Raw genomic sequence first — 20,396 nt, 5'->3', positions numbered from 1 at the left:
TTTGTGAGCATAGCGGATTGCTGGGTTTCTTATCCATGAACTCTTGCATCTTCCTCCTCTGAAGCTCCCAAAAGCTATTGTATCCAACAGGCCAGTAATCATGTGATCAGGGTAAGTGAACTTCAACGTCTCATCCTTTGCAGGTCTTGGAAAGTCAAAGATCTCATCTAGTTCCTTGAAGCTTACTTGGTATGGTGTACCATTGACTGTGAACTCTATGTGCCCAAGACCATTGCCCTCTTTGATCCTCTGATCTCTGGGGCCATACCCACAATTTTCAAGGGATGCCAGAAACTCTTGTGTTACTCCATCATGAGCCATATCTTTCATCTCAAAGAATCCACCAAATCCCATGTTGTTAAAAATCAGCTGAACTTCTTCAAGTAGCCCCATCTTTTTCAGCAGATCCATATCAGGGAACTTGGTTTGCAACACCTTTACATTCTTGAACATAGCATAGTAATCATCAAAAGTTGGTTCTTGGTCTTCAGGTTCTGGTTTTGTCTTTGCTTTCTTAATCGGCTGCAATGCTACTTCAGGATCACTCTCTGTTTCATCTTAATCTTCAGCCACATCCATCTCTTTTCCTTTCCTTTGAACAGCTTCAACCAGCGTCAGTTCTTTACCAGTATTCCATGAAGTAGAAGCCTTGGTATTCTTTGGTGCAGCCAATTTCTTTACTTTCTTCTCAGCCGGATTCTTTGGCTTTCCTGTTCTCTTCTATTTTCCAAAAACCTTACGCCCAAAGGGTAGAATCTGATCCTCTGAAGCTCCAGCTCTTTCTTGTTTCGATTTCTCTATGGCCGCGGTTATTTTTGTCCCTCCCATCCTGCATTTGCTCAAACAGCTGTGAGCACCAAGGCAAGAGAACAACAAAAGTTTTCCAAAAATTTACCAAGTTCAGGGGTGGTACAGATCGATTTCACTAGAAAGGAATGTGTCTTTAGCCGGTCAAAACTCAATAGACCCAAAGCAATGGCATGAAGCAATGCACACAAAGAGTTCAGCTTGAAACACAATTTCTAGAAAAAAATCAGAATAATTGATGAATTTAAAGAATTATCTCAAAAATTCCAAGAACAGGTCATTCTCAAGCAAGTTTCATGCGTTTCCTATCCATTCTACTTGCACAACATTCACAAAATGATTCCAAGGTATCAAGCGGCCTATTAAAATCGATTTCATGTATTTCTTGTTCATGAACAGTACATTAGGACATGGAAAAGGTGAATTTTAACAGACAAAAATACCTTGGAATCTTCAAAGTTCGAGTGAAACACGAATATGCAGCAAGAAACTAGGCAAGGTTACGAGTTCAATGCAGTTGGAATTCCTCAATTTTGTTCAAGAACGAGAGAGATATGAATGTTTCAAGTTCAAGAAATGAGGAGAAGATAGCAAACTCGTGTGAGGAAGAAGACTGTGGTGGGGAACAGCTGTAAAGGGCGCGGCTTTGACCGGTCAACGTCCGTACGGTCAAGATTTTCAAAAACTTTTGCCTCGCCTGGTTGACCGTGGCACGTGACAGCGTCAAACGCCGAAGACCTGCGTGTTTCTGTCGCGACCTAGAGCATCCCGTGTCATCGTCCTCGCGGCATTTCCCGAATGAAGCTTCTTTGTCCAACATGTGCCACGGTCTAATCACTCCACGTGCAAGCTGACCGCGTCAAACGCCGAAGTTTGGTTCGTCCATTACTCCTTTGCCACGGCCGGCCTCAAGCCCGCGTCTCCTGACCGTGGCAAACCCCGAAAGCATGCAACCTTTGCCATGGCCACACTTCAAGACCGTGATTCCTCTCTCGTGGCTTAGCTAAAAAGCTTGCCACGCCTGACATTTGACCGTGGCCGGCTACCAAACTCAAGGCCGAACATAAACCTTTGCCCACTTCTTCATTCCTTTTCATCTTGCAATCACTTTCCATGAGTTCAAACTCAAACCTGTGACCTGTAGACACTAAACAAACCTATCAAAACATCCTAAAACATAAAAAAGAAAGAAAGGAAAAGATTAAAAGCATATTTACAAAGGATAAGCTTGGGGTGTCTCCCAAGAGCACTTTGTTTAAAGTCTCTAAGTTTGACAAGCCAATACACTTTGTAGGCGAGTTTGATGAGCAAGGGCCAAGTTTTGATAATGTAAACGAAGATGGTCTAACTCAAGAGGAGCTGAACTACATAGGGAACCAGCAGAGGTATCAGCGGTTCAACAACTACAACAGTAACCCAAACCTCTCATACAGAAACCCAAATGTAGCTAACCCTCACGATCAAGTCTACCCTGCTCCGCAACAACAACAAAGCTACGCTCAAAAGGCTCCTTATCAGAATACCTTCCAGCCCAAGCAACAGTTTGGTGGGCAACAGCACGGCTACACTCAACAGAATCAAGCAGCTCAGGGTAACAACTTCACCAGCCAACCGCAGCATCACAAGATTCCACCAGGGTTCAATCCGCAGCCGATGGGTAATCAGCGACAGCATCAGGGAACGGGTCTGAATCAGATGGGAAACGACGTCTGTGGGATATTACAGCAACTGTTACAGGGTCAACAGAGAGTTGAGAGCCAGCACGCGACAATGCAGCAAGATATCAGAGAGCTTAAGCAGAATCAAGCCTCTACATCATCCCGAGGCCCGGCTTTACCAGGTAAACCGGAGCCAAACCCCAAGGAGTATGTGAACGCCATTACATTGAGAAGTGGTAAAGAACTACAAGCTCCAACGCCTAAGACTACGCTCATTGAGGCCAATGAGCAATCAGAGGGGGAGGCAGCCTCAGGTGATGCGTGTAAAGAAGCGGATTTTGAGAAAGAACCGATCAAGGACAAAGGAAAAGAGGTGGAAAAGACAACTGAGCTTGAAAAGCCATACGTTCCACCACCACCTTACCAACCCAAGATACCGTTCCCAGGGCGTTTCAAAAAGAAAATCTTAGACAAAGCCAAAGCGGTCTTTGAGAAACACTTGGAGAACACGCAACTCACCTTACCCATTATAGATGCTTTCTTAGCTATACCACAGCTTGGGAAGTTTCTAAAAGATGCGATCCTCAACAAGACAAAGGAGCTCCAGGGTATGGTAATACTGAGCCATGAATGCAGCGCCATAATACAAAGGAGGTCTATACCAAGGAAGCTATCCGATCCGGGCAGCTTTACCTTACCGTGTGCTTTAGGTCACTTGAAGTTCTCAAACTGCTTGTGTGATCTAGGAGCTTCTGTGAGCTTAATGCCATACACGGTGGCGAAGAGATTGGGATACAAAAGTTACAAGCCGGCCAAGATTTCTCTTATACTAGCTGATAGATCGGTTTGCTTACCGGTGGGTTTGCTTGAGGATTTACCTTTAAGGATCGGTGAGATAGAAATCCCCACGGACTTCATAGTTCTTGAGATGGACGAGGAACCATTGGACCCTATCATCTTGGGCCGACCGTTCCTAGCGACCGCAGGAGCCATTATAGATGTGAGAGGAGGAATGATTGAACTACACATCGGTTCCGAGCATATGAAGTTCAATGTGAAAGAGATGATGAAGAAACCGACTATTGGAGGTCAGGTTTTCTATGTGGAAGTGATGGAGGAGCTAGCTGATGAGCTCCTGGAAGAGTTGAACGCAGAGGATCCGTTACAAGTGGTCCTTACACGTGAACAAAGCGAGCACGGGTACTTGAACGAGGAAAGCGAGGTGTACAAGCAACTTTTGGACCAACCGAAGGAACTTGGAGCTGAGGCTAGGTTCTTGGAGCTCAGAAAGAGTGGCCTCGACATTTTAGACAGCGAGGGGTCCATGGAAACAGAGGAGACACCTCGGGATATCATGGCCGTGGCAACTCATATCGAGGACGATGGTAATCCGCGCGAGAACAAGGAAAAGGCCGAGGAAGCTGTTCCGGGCCAATGTAGCTTTGATACCGATTGGAATGAGGCAGACGCTCCACCTGTTGAGCTCAAGCCTCTACCAACAGGGCTCAGGTATGCGTTCTTAGGCTTGAACTCCACTTTCCCTGTGATCATAAACGATAGTTTGCTTGAACATGAAGAACGTGCATTGCTTAATGAAATCAAGAAATTCAGGAGAGCAATAGGGTATTCCTTGGCCGACATAAGAGGAATCTCTCCTGATATATGCACTCACCGGATCCACCTGGAGGACCAAGCCATGTCCTCTATTGAGCACCAACGTCGCCTTAACCCGAACCTCAAAGAGGTGGTTAAGAAGGAGATACTAAAGCTCCTTGAGGCAGGGATCATATATCCAATCTCTGACTCTCGGTGGGTATCTCCTGTGCACGTTGTGCCCAAGAAAGGTGGTATCACGGTGGTAAAAAATGATAAGGATGAACTCATAGCCCAAAGAACTATAACCGGCCATCGCATGTGCATTGACTATAGGAAATTGAATTCTGCATCAAGAAAAGATCATTTCCCTTTACCATTCATTGATCAAATGCTTGAACGATTAGCCAATCATCCTTATTTCTGTTTTCTCGATGGATACTCTGGATTCTTCCAAATACCAATAGATCCAAGAGACCAAGAGAAAACGACATTCACTTGCCCTTATGGCACTTATGCTTATAGGAGAATGCCTTTCGGTTTGTGTAATGCACCGGCCACTTTTCAAAGATGCATGATGCACATTTTCTCTGATCTAATTGAAGAGAAAGTTGAGGTGTTTATGGATGATTTCTCCGTATACGGTTCCTCTTTCTCCGAATGTCTTGCTAATCTTTCTCAGGTTCTAAAGAGATGTGAGGAGCATAGGCTTGTATTGAACTGGGAGAAGTGTCATTTCATGGTACAAGAAGGCATTGTCTTGGGGCACAAGGTATCAGAGAAGGGAATTGAGGTGGACAAGGCCAAAATCGAGGTAATGGTGAACCTACAAGCTCCGAATTCTGTAAAAGGGATAAGAAGCTTTCTTGGGCACGCTGGGTTCTATAGGCGGTTCATTAAGGATTTCTCCAAGATAGCTAGGCCTTTAACTAGGCTATTGTGCAAAGAGGTGGAGTTTATCTTTAATGAAGAGTGTGAGGAAGCGTTTAAGAGGATCAAGGAGGCTTTGATCAGTGCACCAATTGTACAAGCTCCCGATTGGTCTTTACCTTTCGAAGTGATGACTGATGCATCTGACTATGCCGTGGGAGCTGTCTTGGGGCAGAAGAAAGATAAGAAACTCCATGTGATTTATTATGCCAGCCGCACCTTGGACTCAGCTCAAGAAAAGTATGCAACCACCGAGAAGGAAATGCTTGCCATTGTGTTTGCATTTGACAAATTCAGGAGTTATCTAGTGGGATCAAAGGTCACGGTCTACACTGATCACGCGGCCTTGAGGTACTTGATGTCTAAGAAAGACGCTAAGCCGAGGCTTTTGAGATGGGTCCTATTGCTCCAAGAATTCGACATGGAAATACTTGACAAGAAGGGCATTGAAAACGGGGCCGCAGATCATCTCTCAAGGCTGAGGATTGAAGAAAAGGTCCCCATAGACGATGCTTTACCTGAGGAACATCTCATGCTGGTACGGTCTTACTTAGAGGTGGAAGAGGCCAACACGATCAAGGAAAGAAGCCTCCCATGGTTCGCGGATCTTGTGAACTACCTATCTTGCGGTTTAGAGCCACCGGATCTTGATGCCTATCAGAGGAAAAAGTTCTTTAGAGATGTGATGAGATATCATTGGGATGAGCCGTATCTTTACGTGCTTAACAAGGACCATCTCTATAGGCGATGCTTGGCCGAAGAAGAGATCCATCCGGTGCTACAAGAATGCCATGGTTCAGCGTACGGTGGTCACCTAGGTGCATTCAAGACGGTTGCCAAGATTTTGCAAAGCGGCTTCTGGTGGCCGACTATGTTCAAGGACGCTCAAGATGTGGTATCGAGATGCGAGGCTTGTCAAAGGCACGGTAACATATCCAAGAGGAATGAGATGCCCCAAAACCCAATCCTTGAGGTCGAGGTCTTCGACTGTTGGGGCATTGACTTCATGGGTCCCTTTGTGAGTTCATACGGAAATCAGTACATCCTTGTCGCGGTGGACTATGTGAGTAAGTGGGTCGAGGCTGTTGCATCCCCAACCAACGATTCAAAAGTGGTGGTAAAGCTTTTCAAAAGTATCATTTTCCCACGGTTTGGAGTTCCAAGAGTAGTAATCAGTGATGGGGGAAGCCACTTTATCAATAAGACTCTTGAGAGTCTTTTAAGGAAGCATGGAGTAAAGCACAAGGTGGCCACACCTTATCATCCGCAGACTAGTGGTCAAGTGGAGGTCTCTAACCGACAGATAAAGGCTATTTTAGAAAGAACCGTGAGCTCATCTAGGAAGGATTGGAGCAAGAAACTTGATGATGCTTTGTGGGCTTACAGAACCGCGTACAAGACCCCCATTGGAACCTCACCGTTTAACTTGCTCTATGGGAAAAGCTGTCATCTACCGGTTGAGTTGGAATACAAAGCATTGTGGGCAGTGAAACTTCTGAACTTTGACATCAAGACTGCACAAGAGAAGAGGGTTTTACAGCTTCATGAGCTTGAGGAAATCAGGTTAGATGCTTTTGAGAGCTCTAAGATCTACAAGGAAAGGACCAAGGCGCTTCATGACAAGAAGATACACAAGAGAGAGTTCAAAAAAGGAGACCAAGTTCTGCTGTTTAACTCGAAACTCAAGCTATTCCCTGGGAAGTTGAGATCCAGATGGTCCGGTCCATTCGAAATTCTTGAAGTAAGGCCTTATGGAGCGGTTGTTTTGAAAGGAAAAGATGGACAAGGCTTTGTAGTAAACGGTCAGAGGGTAAAACACTACCTGGCATCAGAAACAAGAGAGGGAGCTACCTCAGTTCCTCTTCTTGAACCAGAATCAGCCTGAAAAGATATGAAAAGTCAAACTTAGTGACGTTAAACAAAGTGCTCTTGGGAGACACCCCAAGCCTATCCTTGTACATATTTCGCTTTTCATCTTCTTTTTCTTTTTACTTGAAGCTTTTTGAAGGGTTTGTTAAGTGTTTCAGGAGTTAGATGGTGAATCTTGATGATGAGAGTGAGAAAAAGCTTGAAAATGACACGGCCTGATGAATTAAGTCCTAGAGTGTACGTAGCCTCGGTATCGACCCTTGGTATATACATACCGCGGTCACCGTTTACCGAGTAAAGCCTGAGAACCTCGGCTAGACTCCTCGACTCGATTTCATCATAGCCGTGTCCGAGAAGTGTCACAGTGAAATGACTAAGTGTGGGGGAAGGCCACGGTGTAAACACCTCGGTATAACTATACCGAGGGGCAAAGTTCACTTCAAACGGTCTAAAACCTCGATCGAGGCCGCGACCAGTTTACACCAAGGCCGGACCGTTTAAACCCCCAGCACCAAGTGTTCTCTGTTAATACAAGTGACCTCGGCATGATACCCTCGTGGTGGAGCACACCGAGGTGCCCAGTTTCAAGAACGATCAAAAACATAAACACTTGGGACACTTGAGTCAAAGAAGAAGGTTTGCACGGACTAAGGAAAAGATTTGAAGGCCGCGGGGAAATTCTTGTTAACTTGAACTTAGCCCACTCGGCTTAGTGCCCTCGAGGTAGAACAAGTCGAGGCCGCTCAAGAGAACACGAGAAAAACCACTCTAGTCCGTACGGCTCACGTCATTCCAAAGTCGCGCCATTTGAAAGCCTTTGCGCGGTAATTTGAATTTAAACGCCCGGTCAAAGCTGTTTCGGCGCGGGTCAACGGTCGCAGCTGGAGGAGAAGGGGGGACCAGTCCCACTACAGTCCAAGCGCCAGCTGGAAAGCGCGACACCGCCCATACCAGCCTCCATCCCGGGACAAAACCGAGAGTTCGCCTTCTTCTCTCTTTTCTCTGCATTTCACGAACATATCTCTCTCATTTCTCATCCATTTCTTGTGATTCCAAGCGTTCTAGACTCGCTAGGGTGTTGTCTATTCATCATAAGCATTCCACTAAACTTGAATCTTGGATTCCCAAAGGTATTTGCTTCTTAAAGAACTCATCTTTTTTCCTTCATTCTTTGCGAGCTTTCAAGTTTGTAAAATGTGGAATCGATTCTTTTAGAACATATCGACCTCTGGGAACAATTTTAAAAATTCCATCAGGATAGACAACACAAGAAAAACCGGTTTTTGTTCTGAAAATCATTTGTTCTTGAGTTTTCAAAATTCTTGAGAAAATGCGCTTGGAATCGGTCTTAATGATGATTTGTGTACTTGAGCTGAAATGTCTTGATAACTTGTCTCTAATCGGTTGTTCTGGCTTGTTCTTACTTCTCTCTTTGATGTATGACAAAGCTATAACTATGATCTTGTTAGAGAAAAGCTCTGTCTTTGCTATCTTCAGAAACCTGTGCTTGTCGTTGTACTTGATTCTAACGGTTTCTTTGAGGATCTGTCTTGCAGATGACCGGCGACCGAGCTGTTCCCACTCATGAGACGAACAAAAATGAGGTCCAGAGGAGGAGCACGAAAGGGAAAGCCGTGGCCGTAGCACGCAATGGTGGAACAAGCAAGAAACCCTCCGTGAGATCCGATGGTGAGCCAGCCGCCAAGCGAGCAAGGAACGCCGAGCTCACTCTGGTTCCAACCCTTGAACCAAAAAGGAATGGGGAGCAGGCAGCCACTGAGATCGATGGAGATGAGCTGAGAGCCATAGTTCCCCATGTACCCGACCATGCCAAGAAAGCCAAGAAGGAACCAAAGACCGAGCCCGAGGAAGAACACTTCCCGACTACTGAGGAGTACTTGGACCACTTTAACTCTATACGAGTAGCTCAAGGTCGGTTCCCTGATATGGAGCTGTTGAAGAAGCTTGAGATACTCGATGATGTTACACTCATCTTTCAAAACATGGGCTTGGCCGAATTCTTCATGATGAGCGATGTTGCTTACGAGGGGATCACACAACAGTTTCTTGCCACTTTGGAGGTTGTCATCTACCCCAAGAGAGATCCCAAGCGTCTACATGGCAAAGGATTCGGACACATTGAGTTTGACATAGAAGGCGTGCACTACAAGGTCAGTTTCAAGGAGCTTGATGAGATATTTGGATTTGAAAGGAATGGAAGCTCGCTTGACAAGTTTGTGTACCCTCGTGATGAGTTGGCCGCGTTGTGGGAAACGATATCTTTTGGGCCTTACTTGGGAGGCAAAAGCAAGACGAGCTGCATCAGGAACCCTGCAATCAGATACACCAACCGGGTCCTGGCCTCTACGTTCTTCTCTACATACAACCCTGGTGTCATTCACACGGCAGAGCTTGAATTGTTAGGACTTGGACTTAAGCCGCTCATCACTCAAATGAAGAACAAAAAGGAGTACCAAGGGCCACTGCATGTACCGTCTTTAGGAGCGTTCTTTGCGATCCAAATGCTCACCTATAGACACAATGTGTGGTGTGACCGAAAGAAGAAGGGAGCAAGGAGGCTTCAGAACGGTTGGATTGTCACTACAATTTTGAGAGCTCAAGGGTTCATATTCCCTGATTCACCATCAAGGCCGAATCTCATTGATGAGCAATACCTAAGTAAAAGCGGTTTCTTTGGAGGCAAGTCAGGGGATAGATGGGTTTACAACTTCACGCTGATGCACAGGGACGGTACACAAGTTCTGCTGCCTAACCGAGGCCTCACCATGCTTGATAAGCAGTGTAACATCTCCTTCTATGTCCTCAAGGATCAGTTGTACAACCCCTCTCTCGGCCCACCAATGCGCAAGTGCACCAAGGCCATACCTAACAAGCCTCAAAACGAGAACGGCCCGGCCGGATGTGAGAATGAAGAAGAACGGCACCCTGAGAGAAGGATGGGAGCAGGCCGATATCATTTTGATCCATACGTGTGGGGTGAGCCTGAATACCACACCAAGAAGCTGTATTTGCGAGTGAACACTCTCCAAAAGTGGTGTAAGTGGCAAGACAAGACCATTCATGCGTTGGTGGACTGTGTAAGGCACCTGAAGAAGAAGGTCAAGCAGCTGACACGGCCATCTTCTCCGGACATGAACTCGGGGACCTCAACCGCACCAGTTACACAGGAGGAGGTTGGGGAAAGCTCAAACGCAAGGAACCCGGAGTTTCCACCAGGCAAAGAGGATTGGATCAACCCTGCCTTGGCATTCTTACCTGAACCCTCGGATAGCAGCCCGCCACGTCAGTCCACACCCTCCTGCTCAACATCAAATCCCTCGTACTACTTGGGATCAGACCTCTCCGACTAAGGTATCGACTTCAAACCCTGTACATATGCATCTTGTGTATATCATTCTGCATTCGTTTAGTTCGTCTTTTTACTTCTCTCACACGCTTCTATAACACACGGGACTGTGTTGTTTAAGTGTGGGGGAGGAGCTTTGTGTTTTCTGATCTTGTTTTCTTTGTTCTTATTTGACTTTTGCATTCTTGAGTCTCATCTAGCTTTGTACATATGGTAAAACCGCATCATTCTAGTTGCATCTCGCATTCTAAGATCGAGTCTAGTTGCATCATTTAGGACTGCATCAATGCAAGGAGCAATGATAGATTTTTTCCTAGAAAGTAAATCACTTGAGAACTTGAACTAAATATGCTTGTGAAACTCATTCTGTGCTTGTAAAGCTTGAAACGATTTGAATCTGTGAAGCAGGTCTAAATTACACTCAACTCTAGTTAAGTGATAACCCTGAACTTGAATTGTAAATATCTTTTGATGCATTGCTTGAATTGGCTTGTGGATACCGATATACATACTTGAGCTAGAATCATTGTTTTTACCACCCTCTTTTCCTTTGCTCAAGTAGCTGAATCCGCATCATGGATCAGTTCCCTCACCTTGAACCCAACTTTCTTTTCGAGCCAATGTTTGTGTGTGAATTGTAAGGCCACCTTGGACTGAACTTAGCAGAAAGTGTTAGGTTTAGAGCGACAAGGGCATGTCTCATTGAGTGCTACGTTCCAACATCAAGGAACTGAGAGTATTGGCAAGAAATAAGTGTGGGGGAAAAGATCTATTGGTGAGTGGAAAAAGGTGAGCTGAGAGAAAAGAGAGAATGGAGATAGCTAGGGGAATGAAAGAAAAAGAATCGAGTCTTGAATTTGAAAAGAAGAGCTCTGTTGTTCTAAAAAGAAAAGTATAGTCTTTGAAATGAAAAGAAGACAAAAAGGCTCAAGTGTTCTAAAAAGAAAAGAAAAGAGCTGTTTGAATAAGTAAACACCAAAGGCTTGAAAATCAAAACAAAAGTGAGTCCCCTAGTGAAAAAGAAAGCGATTGAGAGAGTGAGGATCTTGAGAGGGTGAGCAAGTAAGAAAAGCTTTGAGTGGAGTGTGGGGTGTGATGAGTCTTGCCCTTGTATGCATCGGTTGCTTTTTACCTTTAGCATTCTGCCAAAGTTTGGTCGTTCATTGAGTGATCCCATTGTTGCATTACACCCGCTTGAATATTGATGAGATCATTTTTATCTCATGACCTTACCCTAGCCAAGCCAGCCTATTTGAACATTGCATCATTTGATTCACCGGTTACGAGCTTAATGAATGTGAAAGAGTTGAATGTGATAATGACTTGTGGAGATTCTGTGCTTTAATTGTAGAATATCTGAGTATGGCTTTACGTTGCATATTTGAGCATGAATCCGAGTTCTCCTTGTGATCACTTCTTTCTAAAAAGGAAATATGAGCTCCATCTGCATTACAACCTCTTCTTCCCATTTGTTCTCTTCGCTTGAGGACAAGCAAAGGACAAGTGTGGGGGAGTTGATATGTCTATATTTTACATCATTTAGAGTGCATTTTAGAGTCCTCATCATGTGCTTTCCCATGTAAATTGAGTCATTAGGCATGAAAATAGGATTTAGGGCTTGCATTAGGTCCCAAAGAGTTTTGCATGTTTTGAGGTCTTTATCAGGTGCTTTGGGAGTCATTTGGAGCTTAAGAAGAGGAGCAGAGAAGAAGACGGTGAAGAAAACGGTCAAAAATGGTGAAAACCGCTTGGAGGAATTTCTCGGCCAAATCGCGTACCGGACGGACAGAAACCTCGGTCAAAATCCTTACCGATCGCTCATTACCGACCAAAAAGCTTACCGATCGTTCAGCACCGACCAAAGTCCGTACCGATCGACCAAAGTCAGCCTGGGTCGAAGATCAGGCGTTAATACCGCGGGTCGAGTTTTGGCCGAGGTGAAAGAATTTTTACGACCAAAAAGCTCACCGCGGTACACAGCCCTCGGTCATTTTTCTTACCGCGGGAAACTTTTCTCGACCAAAATCTGTCCTTGTCTGCGCAATTCAAAGATCAGAAATCCGGGGAACCTTCCGGTCCGAATCAGTTGGCGGGGTCTTCAGCGAAGTTGGAGATAATAAAACAAAGATCCCAGAACAGTTAGAATCATCCAATTCGGACCAGTAGGGAGAAAGATACAGCTTCCGGAAGATACATCAACATTACGCGCATCCGAGAACTGAACGGCGAAGTACAAAGGTCACGGCGGACGGAGCCTTTCCGGACCAAATCATCTTACCCGGTCTTCATCAAAGTTTGAGATCTGTGAAAGACCTTTTCAGAACAGTAGGGATCGCTCAACTCGGACGAGTGGTTTGAAAGATAAAATCTCCGGAGTTCACATCGGTCCGAACAGCTTATTTTCCGGTGATTTCGATGCGGTTCAAAGATGTGAAGTCCAGGAAGACTTCCACTACCCAAGCTCCGACGGTTTCTTCACCAAAGTTCGAGTTTATTGAGTCACCTTGACTATGAAACTGGTCTCAGAGCATTCGGAGTCGTGGGTCGAAAGTTACTGCCGCCGGAAGGCGACATGGTCGATACGGGCCCAAATATGTTGCGATACGCGCTAAGTGTTTCTTCAGGGCTCGGCATCATTACCTCGACATCGGCCAAGTCAAGGCTCATATTTTGGAAGTATCCTGAGCTAGGCCTCGTACAGATACCTCGGCACGTTGGGATCAAGGCATGCACACGTAAGAAAAGAGCTGGAAACGACTAAGTGTTGAACATGCACCTCGGTGTAGCGACCTCGGCGTGCATGCCGGACCCTGTTCTCCCGAACCCCTCGACGTCCAAGCACCTCAGCATTTTATCCCGAGGTCCATTGTCACAAGCCCAGAATCAAGAACAAAGCTGCTCAAAAACACACACGTGAAGATGGATCAAAGACTAGGGTTCATGCATGTTCTTGACGTGTTCTTCACGAGATCTTCATTTGGATCTGGACTCACGTGCGCTCCTCGACATGAAGACCTCGGCTTCACTCTCCGACACACCGTGGCACTCACCCATCAGCCCAAGAACGCGGTTCAGTACCCGGTTTGTTCCGGGCTGACCCGCGACACTTTACCTTTGCTATATATACATTTTGAGACTAAAAACCTAATCATCTTATCTCTTATCTGTTTTTAGCTTTAAGAACTTGCCTCTTTGGTAAAACTTGATTATTCTAATCTGATATCTTGTTTTTGCATCAGAAATCTTGTTCTTTCTTTATTTTCTTTTGTCATCTATCATTAAACTCCTCATCATGACTAGCTACACGTCTTGCAAAAGACTTAATGAGCTCGTTATGATTAGTGAGTAGTCGTTAAAGCGGCTTTAGATGAGTAGATTAGGGTGCTTTCAAGGTAGATTAGTGGGTTTAGGTGTCTAGTCTTGCATGTTTCATTCCTTAACCGACGAGATCTCTAGGCTGGATCCAAGCACATCACTTGGGGTTCAGATCTGAGACATATCTTGCATCAAAAGTGTTTGTAGAAATGTCTGAACCACTCGGTTATGGGTTTAAGAGTCTTTCATCGCGAGAGTGATAGTTTGTTCTCTTAAATGACATTTTTGAACTGACTCTTATTGCTGATTGATTCGATGCTTCTCAAAAGACATTTTTGGTATGAAGGAGAATCAGTTTAGATGCTTAATACTTTCATGAGAAGATTAACATGCCTTGAGTTCAAAGTTAAATGAAACCGCTTGATGTTTTGATTCATTAACCAACTAGTTGAACTTGGAAGCACCCGAATCAAGTATCTCGTCTAAAGTCCCTTGCTTTATTACATATTATCATCATCTGAATCGTTTAGCTATTATTTGCATCCTGTCTCTGTTTAGATCTAATCATTTGCTTTACCTTTCATGCTTAGTCGTTTGTCACTTAGCTTAGTTCGAAACCTTCACCTTTTGTCTTGACTTAAATGAACAAACATCATAGTCTAGTGTCTCGTTGACTTGTCTAGATTGATACCTCTTTGTGCTACTTCGACAAAGGGGATTGATAGCCCTGAGACCTAAAAAGTCATATCTATCATTCTCCCATTCATCCAATTCTCAAAGCGGTAATTCTGGATTGATCACCCAGAATCCGATCCTAGGTTTAATCCGAGCCACGAGAGTGTTGTATCTGGGTTGTCTGAACCGGATCTTTTGGACGTCCCCGTCTTAGGAGACGAAAGCTACCTACGGAGGATACGTAAGCAGAGATGGATTCTGATCTACAAAGCATGATCTTGTTCTGGCATGAGAGCGAGAGTTAATTGCCATGAACAAGTGATTAGATGATTAGGGTGACGAGAGTTGGCTAATCTTACATGTGTCTATCCTAGTTTCAGAGTCATAGAAAATCCTTACCTAAATTTCTTGTGTCTTAGAACATGAACCCTAAAGATGAACCTTGAACCCAGCGCTTTTTACTTATTGTTTTTCAACCGATTTTTACTTAAAGCTCTTTTTAATTCTCTGCATAATTAGATTTAGTGACAAACCAAAACCCTTTTTTATTAGATTAGGTTTACGATTGTTTTTAGCATCAGTTAGAAGTTCTCAACACACAGATCTCTGTGGATTCGATCCCTAAGTACTACTGCGTTTGCTGTGCACTTGCAGCTTCTCTAGGGTAAAACTTGTGTTGCCTACTGCACTCACATCAAGTTTTTGGCGCCGTTGCCGGGGATCTGTTGCTATTGACTTGACTTCTTAATCTAATTTCAATCCTAAACCTCAAGATTTTCGAGTTCTGCTGGAGACTTTTTAACTCCTCTTTTTATCTTTGCTTTCTTTGCTCACAGGTGCATGAAAACTAGGAGAGATCCTGACAAAATTGTATTGCCCTTAGACGAGATTGACAAACACGATAGAGCACTTAGGAAACTCAGACGAAGAACGCTCAAGATGGCCAATCCTAATGCCCATCGGGAAAATCTTTTAAACCGTGATCAGGAGGATCACATTGGAGATGATGACCGTGATTTCATGGTGACGACCTAGATGCTGCTCATGAAGAAGATGGACAGCCACAACACGATGAAGAGGGAACCGAGTTCCTCTAAATCCTGCTCAAGCCGCTGAAAATCAAAGGAGACAAGACCAGGGCGATGTTGAAGGAAGAAGGAATGATGAAAACATTGTTCCACCAGTTGTTAGAGAAGCCAATCGACCAATACAACTTGTGAATCCTGCGAGAAGACAGCCTCGGAACAGACTCATTGCCAATTTTGATGCACCTCACCAACACTTCCAAAATCGATCAGTTATTCAAATCCCTGTCCTAAGAGAATATCATGAGATAAAACCTCAGATAGTCTCTTTGGGGAAACAGAACCAATTCCATGGAATCTCTACTGAGCATCCAATAGACCACATTGATCTTTTTGAAGAAATCTCTGGAATGGTGAGAACAACTCCATAAACTGTGGACTATGTGAAGTGTAAGCTTTTTCCTTTCTCTCTAAGTTATAAATCTTTTAGATAGTTGAAATCTATGCCATCTGGTTCTATTACTTCATGGGAAGAATGCAAGTCAGCTTTCCTGAACCACTTCTACACCAAGTCAAGATCGAACCAGCTGAGAAACAAGATACAAAGTTTCCAACAAGGCCCAATAGAATCATTTTATGAAGCCTGGGAGCGATTCAAGGAGTATGAGAGAGACTGCCCTCATCATGGTTTCTCTGAAGCAAACCTGCTAAACACCTTCTACAGAGGACTTCAGCAGAAGTATCAACTTTCTATTGACACTGCCAGCAATGGAGATTTCACTTCAAAAACCATACCACAATGGAGAGCACTCATCGAAAATCTGGCTTTAGCTAACTGCAACAACAATCCTGAGTATGACAGATCAAAGAAGACTATCACTAGTCATGAATCAAGGGAGATTGGTGAGCTAAAAAGCATGGTAAGTCAACTTCTTAAGTCTCAAAATAAGAATATACATGCTTGTGATATTGCTGCAGGAAATGAAGAAGATGGAAGATATGAAGAAGATGGCATGTACCAAGAGGAAGAAATCAATTTTATGGGAGCTGAGGCATACCATAATCGATTTAGTCCAGCTTTCAACAACAACTTTAGGAACTCTGGTACCTCTTATATAGAAACCAAGGAGCCGAAAATCAGCCCTATCCACAGCAACAAAGGAGTTTTCAAAACAAGTTTCAAGGTGGAAACTATGGAGGAGGAAACTTTCAACAAAAACCAGCATTCAATCCTCAACAAGAACAGACCAGCTCATTAGAAGCAACCCTTTCCCAGCTAAGTAATCAGGTAAAATCACTTGAACAAACTATGATGCAGACTACTCAAGGCAATGAGAAGTCATTCAAGGAAATGGGGGTGAAGATCGATTGTATCTACACTGATTTGAATGGGAAGTTCGAATCTCTTGCAACCCATGTCAAGAAGTTGGAACATCAGATAGGTCAAACTGCAGATTCAATGAAGAGACAACCAGGAGTTTTACCAGGAAGAGTAGAAGATAACCCAAAGAAGTTCTGCAATGCCATGACAGCAGTTCTGGAGGAAGAACCTGTCACAGACTCTAAGGGGAGATTAACACCTGAACCTCTTATAAAGGACTTTGAAACCGAGCATGAGAGAAGCCGAGTCATTCCTGTTAAGGTACCCAAACGCTTGCCTGACCAAAGACTCAAAAAGTCTAAGGATCCAGGGCGTTTCTCATTCACCTGTTCAATCTTTGGAATTGAATTTTCAGATTGTTTATGTGATTCTGGTGCTAATGTGAATGTCATGTCAAAATCTGTTGCTGAGAAACTTGGTATAGGTACATTTTTCCCCTCTCCAGTAAGGATAATCTTTGGTGATTCATCTCAAAAGAGAACAGAAGGAATGATCCAAGATTTGCCACTAATCTTTGGAAACAAAATAGTCCTAGCCGATTTTCAAGTCTTGGAGATGAACAAGGACAAAGAGAGACCTTTGATATCTGGTCGCCCATTCTTAGCTACTGTAGGTGCTGTTATTGACCATGCAAATCGCTGTTTAGTTTTCTTAAATGTGGACAGGAAAAATTTCTATAAAACCACACCAGACCAAGCTCCAAATCAAAGGGACAAGGACAAAGAGAAGGTGATGGAGGACAAGAAGGAACTAAAAGCACTTGCATCTAGGCAATTTGGGAACATCAAGATAGTGGTGCCACCAGACATCAGCAAGGAAAAGGAGAAAAATCTTGAAGGAATTGTTGAGAAGAAAAAATATGTCCTCAAGGATGCAAAGATCCTCAAGAAGGGAAAGGAGATTGTGATTCGAGATGAAGGAAATCCAAAGTTCAGACTAAGGAGGACCACAAGGACTCTTAATTCAAGGAGTCCTGCATGTTCTTCTCAATCCTAATCCTGCCAAGAGTCTACCTAAAAGACTTTAAACAAAAGCGCTTAATGGGAGGCAACCCATTTGGTATGATTTTCTTTTCTTTTTATTTCTTTTCTCTTTGATTTCTTTTTCTTTTTATGCATTTCAGGCTTTCATAAAACCCAGAAAAACCAAAAACATTAAAAAAATAACTAGAAAATACAAAAAGATAGGAAGAGAAAGCAGGAAAACGAGAGAAACCGGAAACTACCGGAAAGCATTTACCGCGGCTGCGATCATTCCAGCCGCGGCCGACCCGTCTTTTACTGCAGCCCGCCTGTTTCAGCCGCGGCCCAGCTCGATCCTACTGTGGGCGCGTGCACCTAGCCCGCGGCCGGCTCAATTTTGGCCACCAGGCGAGTTTTCCCCGTTTCCCGTAATCCAGAACTTCAATTCCCCGTTTTATCACAGGATTTAACCGGGAAGTTCCCAAAACATAATTTTCGTGTTAAACACGCCAGGTAAGTCTTCTAAACTTTTAAAAATAAAATTTTTCTATAGAAAAACACATTTTTAAAAGAAAAAGAGGATTTAAAGGATCAAAAGGACTTTTCTCTTCATCTTCCCCAACAAGCTTGGAGATCTAGAGAAAAAGACATATTTCAAACTTGACAAATCCTTTCCAAATTTGCGAACATATCTCACTCTTTTTCAAAGGAGATTTCAAATCTAGCATCACATAACACTTTCATCAAGGTATGAGCTCAAATTTTTCACTTTTTTTCTTAAGAACTCAGATTTAGGGTTTTTTTAGAATGAGTAGGAATTCACCTTAGGATGATTGGAAACTGTCTTTGTACTTAAGGCTAGACTACTGGGTAGTTTAATTGCATGATTAAACACTTAGGCCATTGAGATTTGAAATTTTCGAAAATCTGAGATTTGAACTTTGAGAAAATCAAAATTTGGAGATCTGTTTGGTTCAGCTTTGCAAATCTGAATTGTTTGGTTCTTGTTGATAGAAAACTAGATTAGATTACATGTGAGTGAGCAATAAAACATCATCCTGATTTAGAAATCTCATGTGTTGAACATCAGTATATCGAACTTGACCAGAAATTCTCAGATTTTGTAATGTTTGATGCATTTGCAAGCTTGTTTGTCATGATAATGTGTTTGTGATGTCTTTGCAAACACCTTGTTCATAAAAATTGATACCAAAGCAGCTTGATTTATCCTTTGTCTCGAGAATCTTGTTTTTGCAGGTCATGGATCTCTCTCGAGTTCAACTGATTCGAACCAAGAAGAGCCCTCATGCAAAAAGCCCCATTCGCAGGAAATATATGATGCATTGAACGAGACACAACTGAGTGAAGATGAGCCTCTATCTACCCGCGCAATGAAGGATCTTTTCAGGGAAAATTGAGCAGACCTCCACTCAGCTATCTTTCCCAAGAAGAGTCAAGCCTTCCTTTAAGCCGAAATTGAAGTTTGTTGGTAAAGCCATAGACCCAGACATCGATTACTTGGCACAGCTTGAGAAGCTGAAGATCAAGCCAACTCCAGAAATTGACTACTCCACTCTTGAGATGCTTGGAATCAGAGAAGATGTGATATGGTATCTTGATAGGCTTGGAATGAGATCATTCATGGAGCAGAACTTTCAGACCTATGAGAACCACACCAAGGAGTTCCTTGCATCAGAAACTTTGAGCTACAAGAAGAGAGATACTCCTAGAGCTCTAGATGGCACACTCTCCTTCTCTATTGGAGGTCATCCTTACTCTCTCATCATCTTAGAGATATGTGATGCTTTGAAGTTGCTTTATTGTGATGAGATTGCATTGGAGAAGGATCCAGATGAGGATCTTTGGAAGCTGATGGGTTATGGAATTTATGACAATGGAAGGTCTAAGGCATCATTACTCTCTCATCCTGCTGTTCGCTATGTTCATAAGCTACTAGCACACACTGTGTTTTCACGAGCCAATCAAGCGAATGTCCTTAAGCCAGAGTTGGTGACACTACAGCTACCATTCGCAGATCACCCCAGGTTTCCTTGCTTTGCTTGCATCATTGCAAGGAACCTAGTGAAAGTTAAGCATGAGATGCTTACATCTGATTGTCAGGACTACTCACCAGCTTTTGGGAGCATCATCACTTTGCTTATGATAGCAGCAGGAGATGATTTTTCAGCTGAGACACCTCTTAGAGAGGATTGGTTTGATCTTTCTCAGTTCTCTAGAGACAGGACTATCACCAGGGCCAAGATGGACCCAATTGGATTTGCTTACAAGTTCTCCACCAGTTCCACCGAGTACAGGGTACTACTACCATCTGATTCAATGCCCCGTCTTTGAGATGGTTCAGACCCAGGATGGAAACCAGAGACCAGCAATTTCCTACCATCTTTGCCACTCTTACCTCTGACCATAAAGCAATTTCTGGCTGCAAAAGCCAAGAGAGAGGTAGCTGCAAACAGCAGGAGACTACAGCCTGCACCATCCAGAGCCAGTTCTTCTCATTTCAGAGCATCCACTAGGAGTGATGCAGACTTTGCAGCTTTGAAAAAGAAGCTTGAGCAGCAAGAGAAGATCAACAGACGCATGAAGAGGCTACTTAAGAGCCGCCGATCTGATGACTCCTCATCTACAGAGATAGATGACAGCCATGAGACATAGGCGCCTATCCATCACCACATCATGCCCACTGTTCTATCACCATTATCTTTTATTTATTTTAGACTCCTTTGCTTTTATTTCACCATCTGCTCACCAACTTTTTCACATTGGGGACAGTGTGGTTTAAGTCTGGGGGGTGGA

General features: G+C 43.8%; 1 protein-coding gene and 1 non-coding gene across 2 annotated transcripts; one reads left to right on the top strand and one right to left on the bottom strand.

Annotated features, from left to right (window-relative positions):
• Nucleotides 1–4,185: 4,185 nt before the first annotated feature.
• LOC112087479 lies at nt 4,186–19,539 on the top strand (the record flags this gene model as incomplete). Its single annotated transcript, XM_024157396.1, has 9 exons — nt 4,186–5,531; nt 5,574–5,763; nt 6,259–6,754; nt 8,306–8,337; nt 8,414–8,751; nt 16,359–16,948; nt 17,045–17,390; nt 19,205–19,483; nt 19,533–19,539. Coding segments are annotated over 9 exons (3,624 nt in total), but the record flags the coding sequence as incomplete, so codon positions are not given.
• On the bottom strand, nt 15,825–15,930 carry LOC112087689. The gene has a single exon (XR_002900234.1). It is a non-coding gene; the product is annotated as a small nucleolar RNA R71 (small nucleolar RNA).
• Nucleotides 19,540–20,396: the final 857 nt, after the last annotated feature.

Source organism: Eutrema salsugineum, unplaced genomic scaffold, assembly GCF_000478725.1.
Source record: "Eutrema salsugineum unplaced genomic scaffold, Eutsalg1_0 scaffold_17, whole genome shotgun sequence".
NCBI classification, from domain to species: Eukaryota; Viridiplantae; Streptophyta; class Magnoliopsida; order Brassicales; family Brassicaceae; genus Eutrema; species Eutrema salsugineum.
Note: the sequence above shows the minus strand (reverse complement) of the source record. Positions and strands in the feature narration are given on the sequence as shown.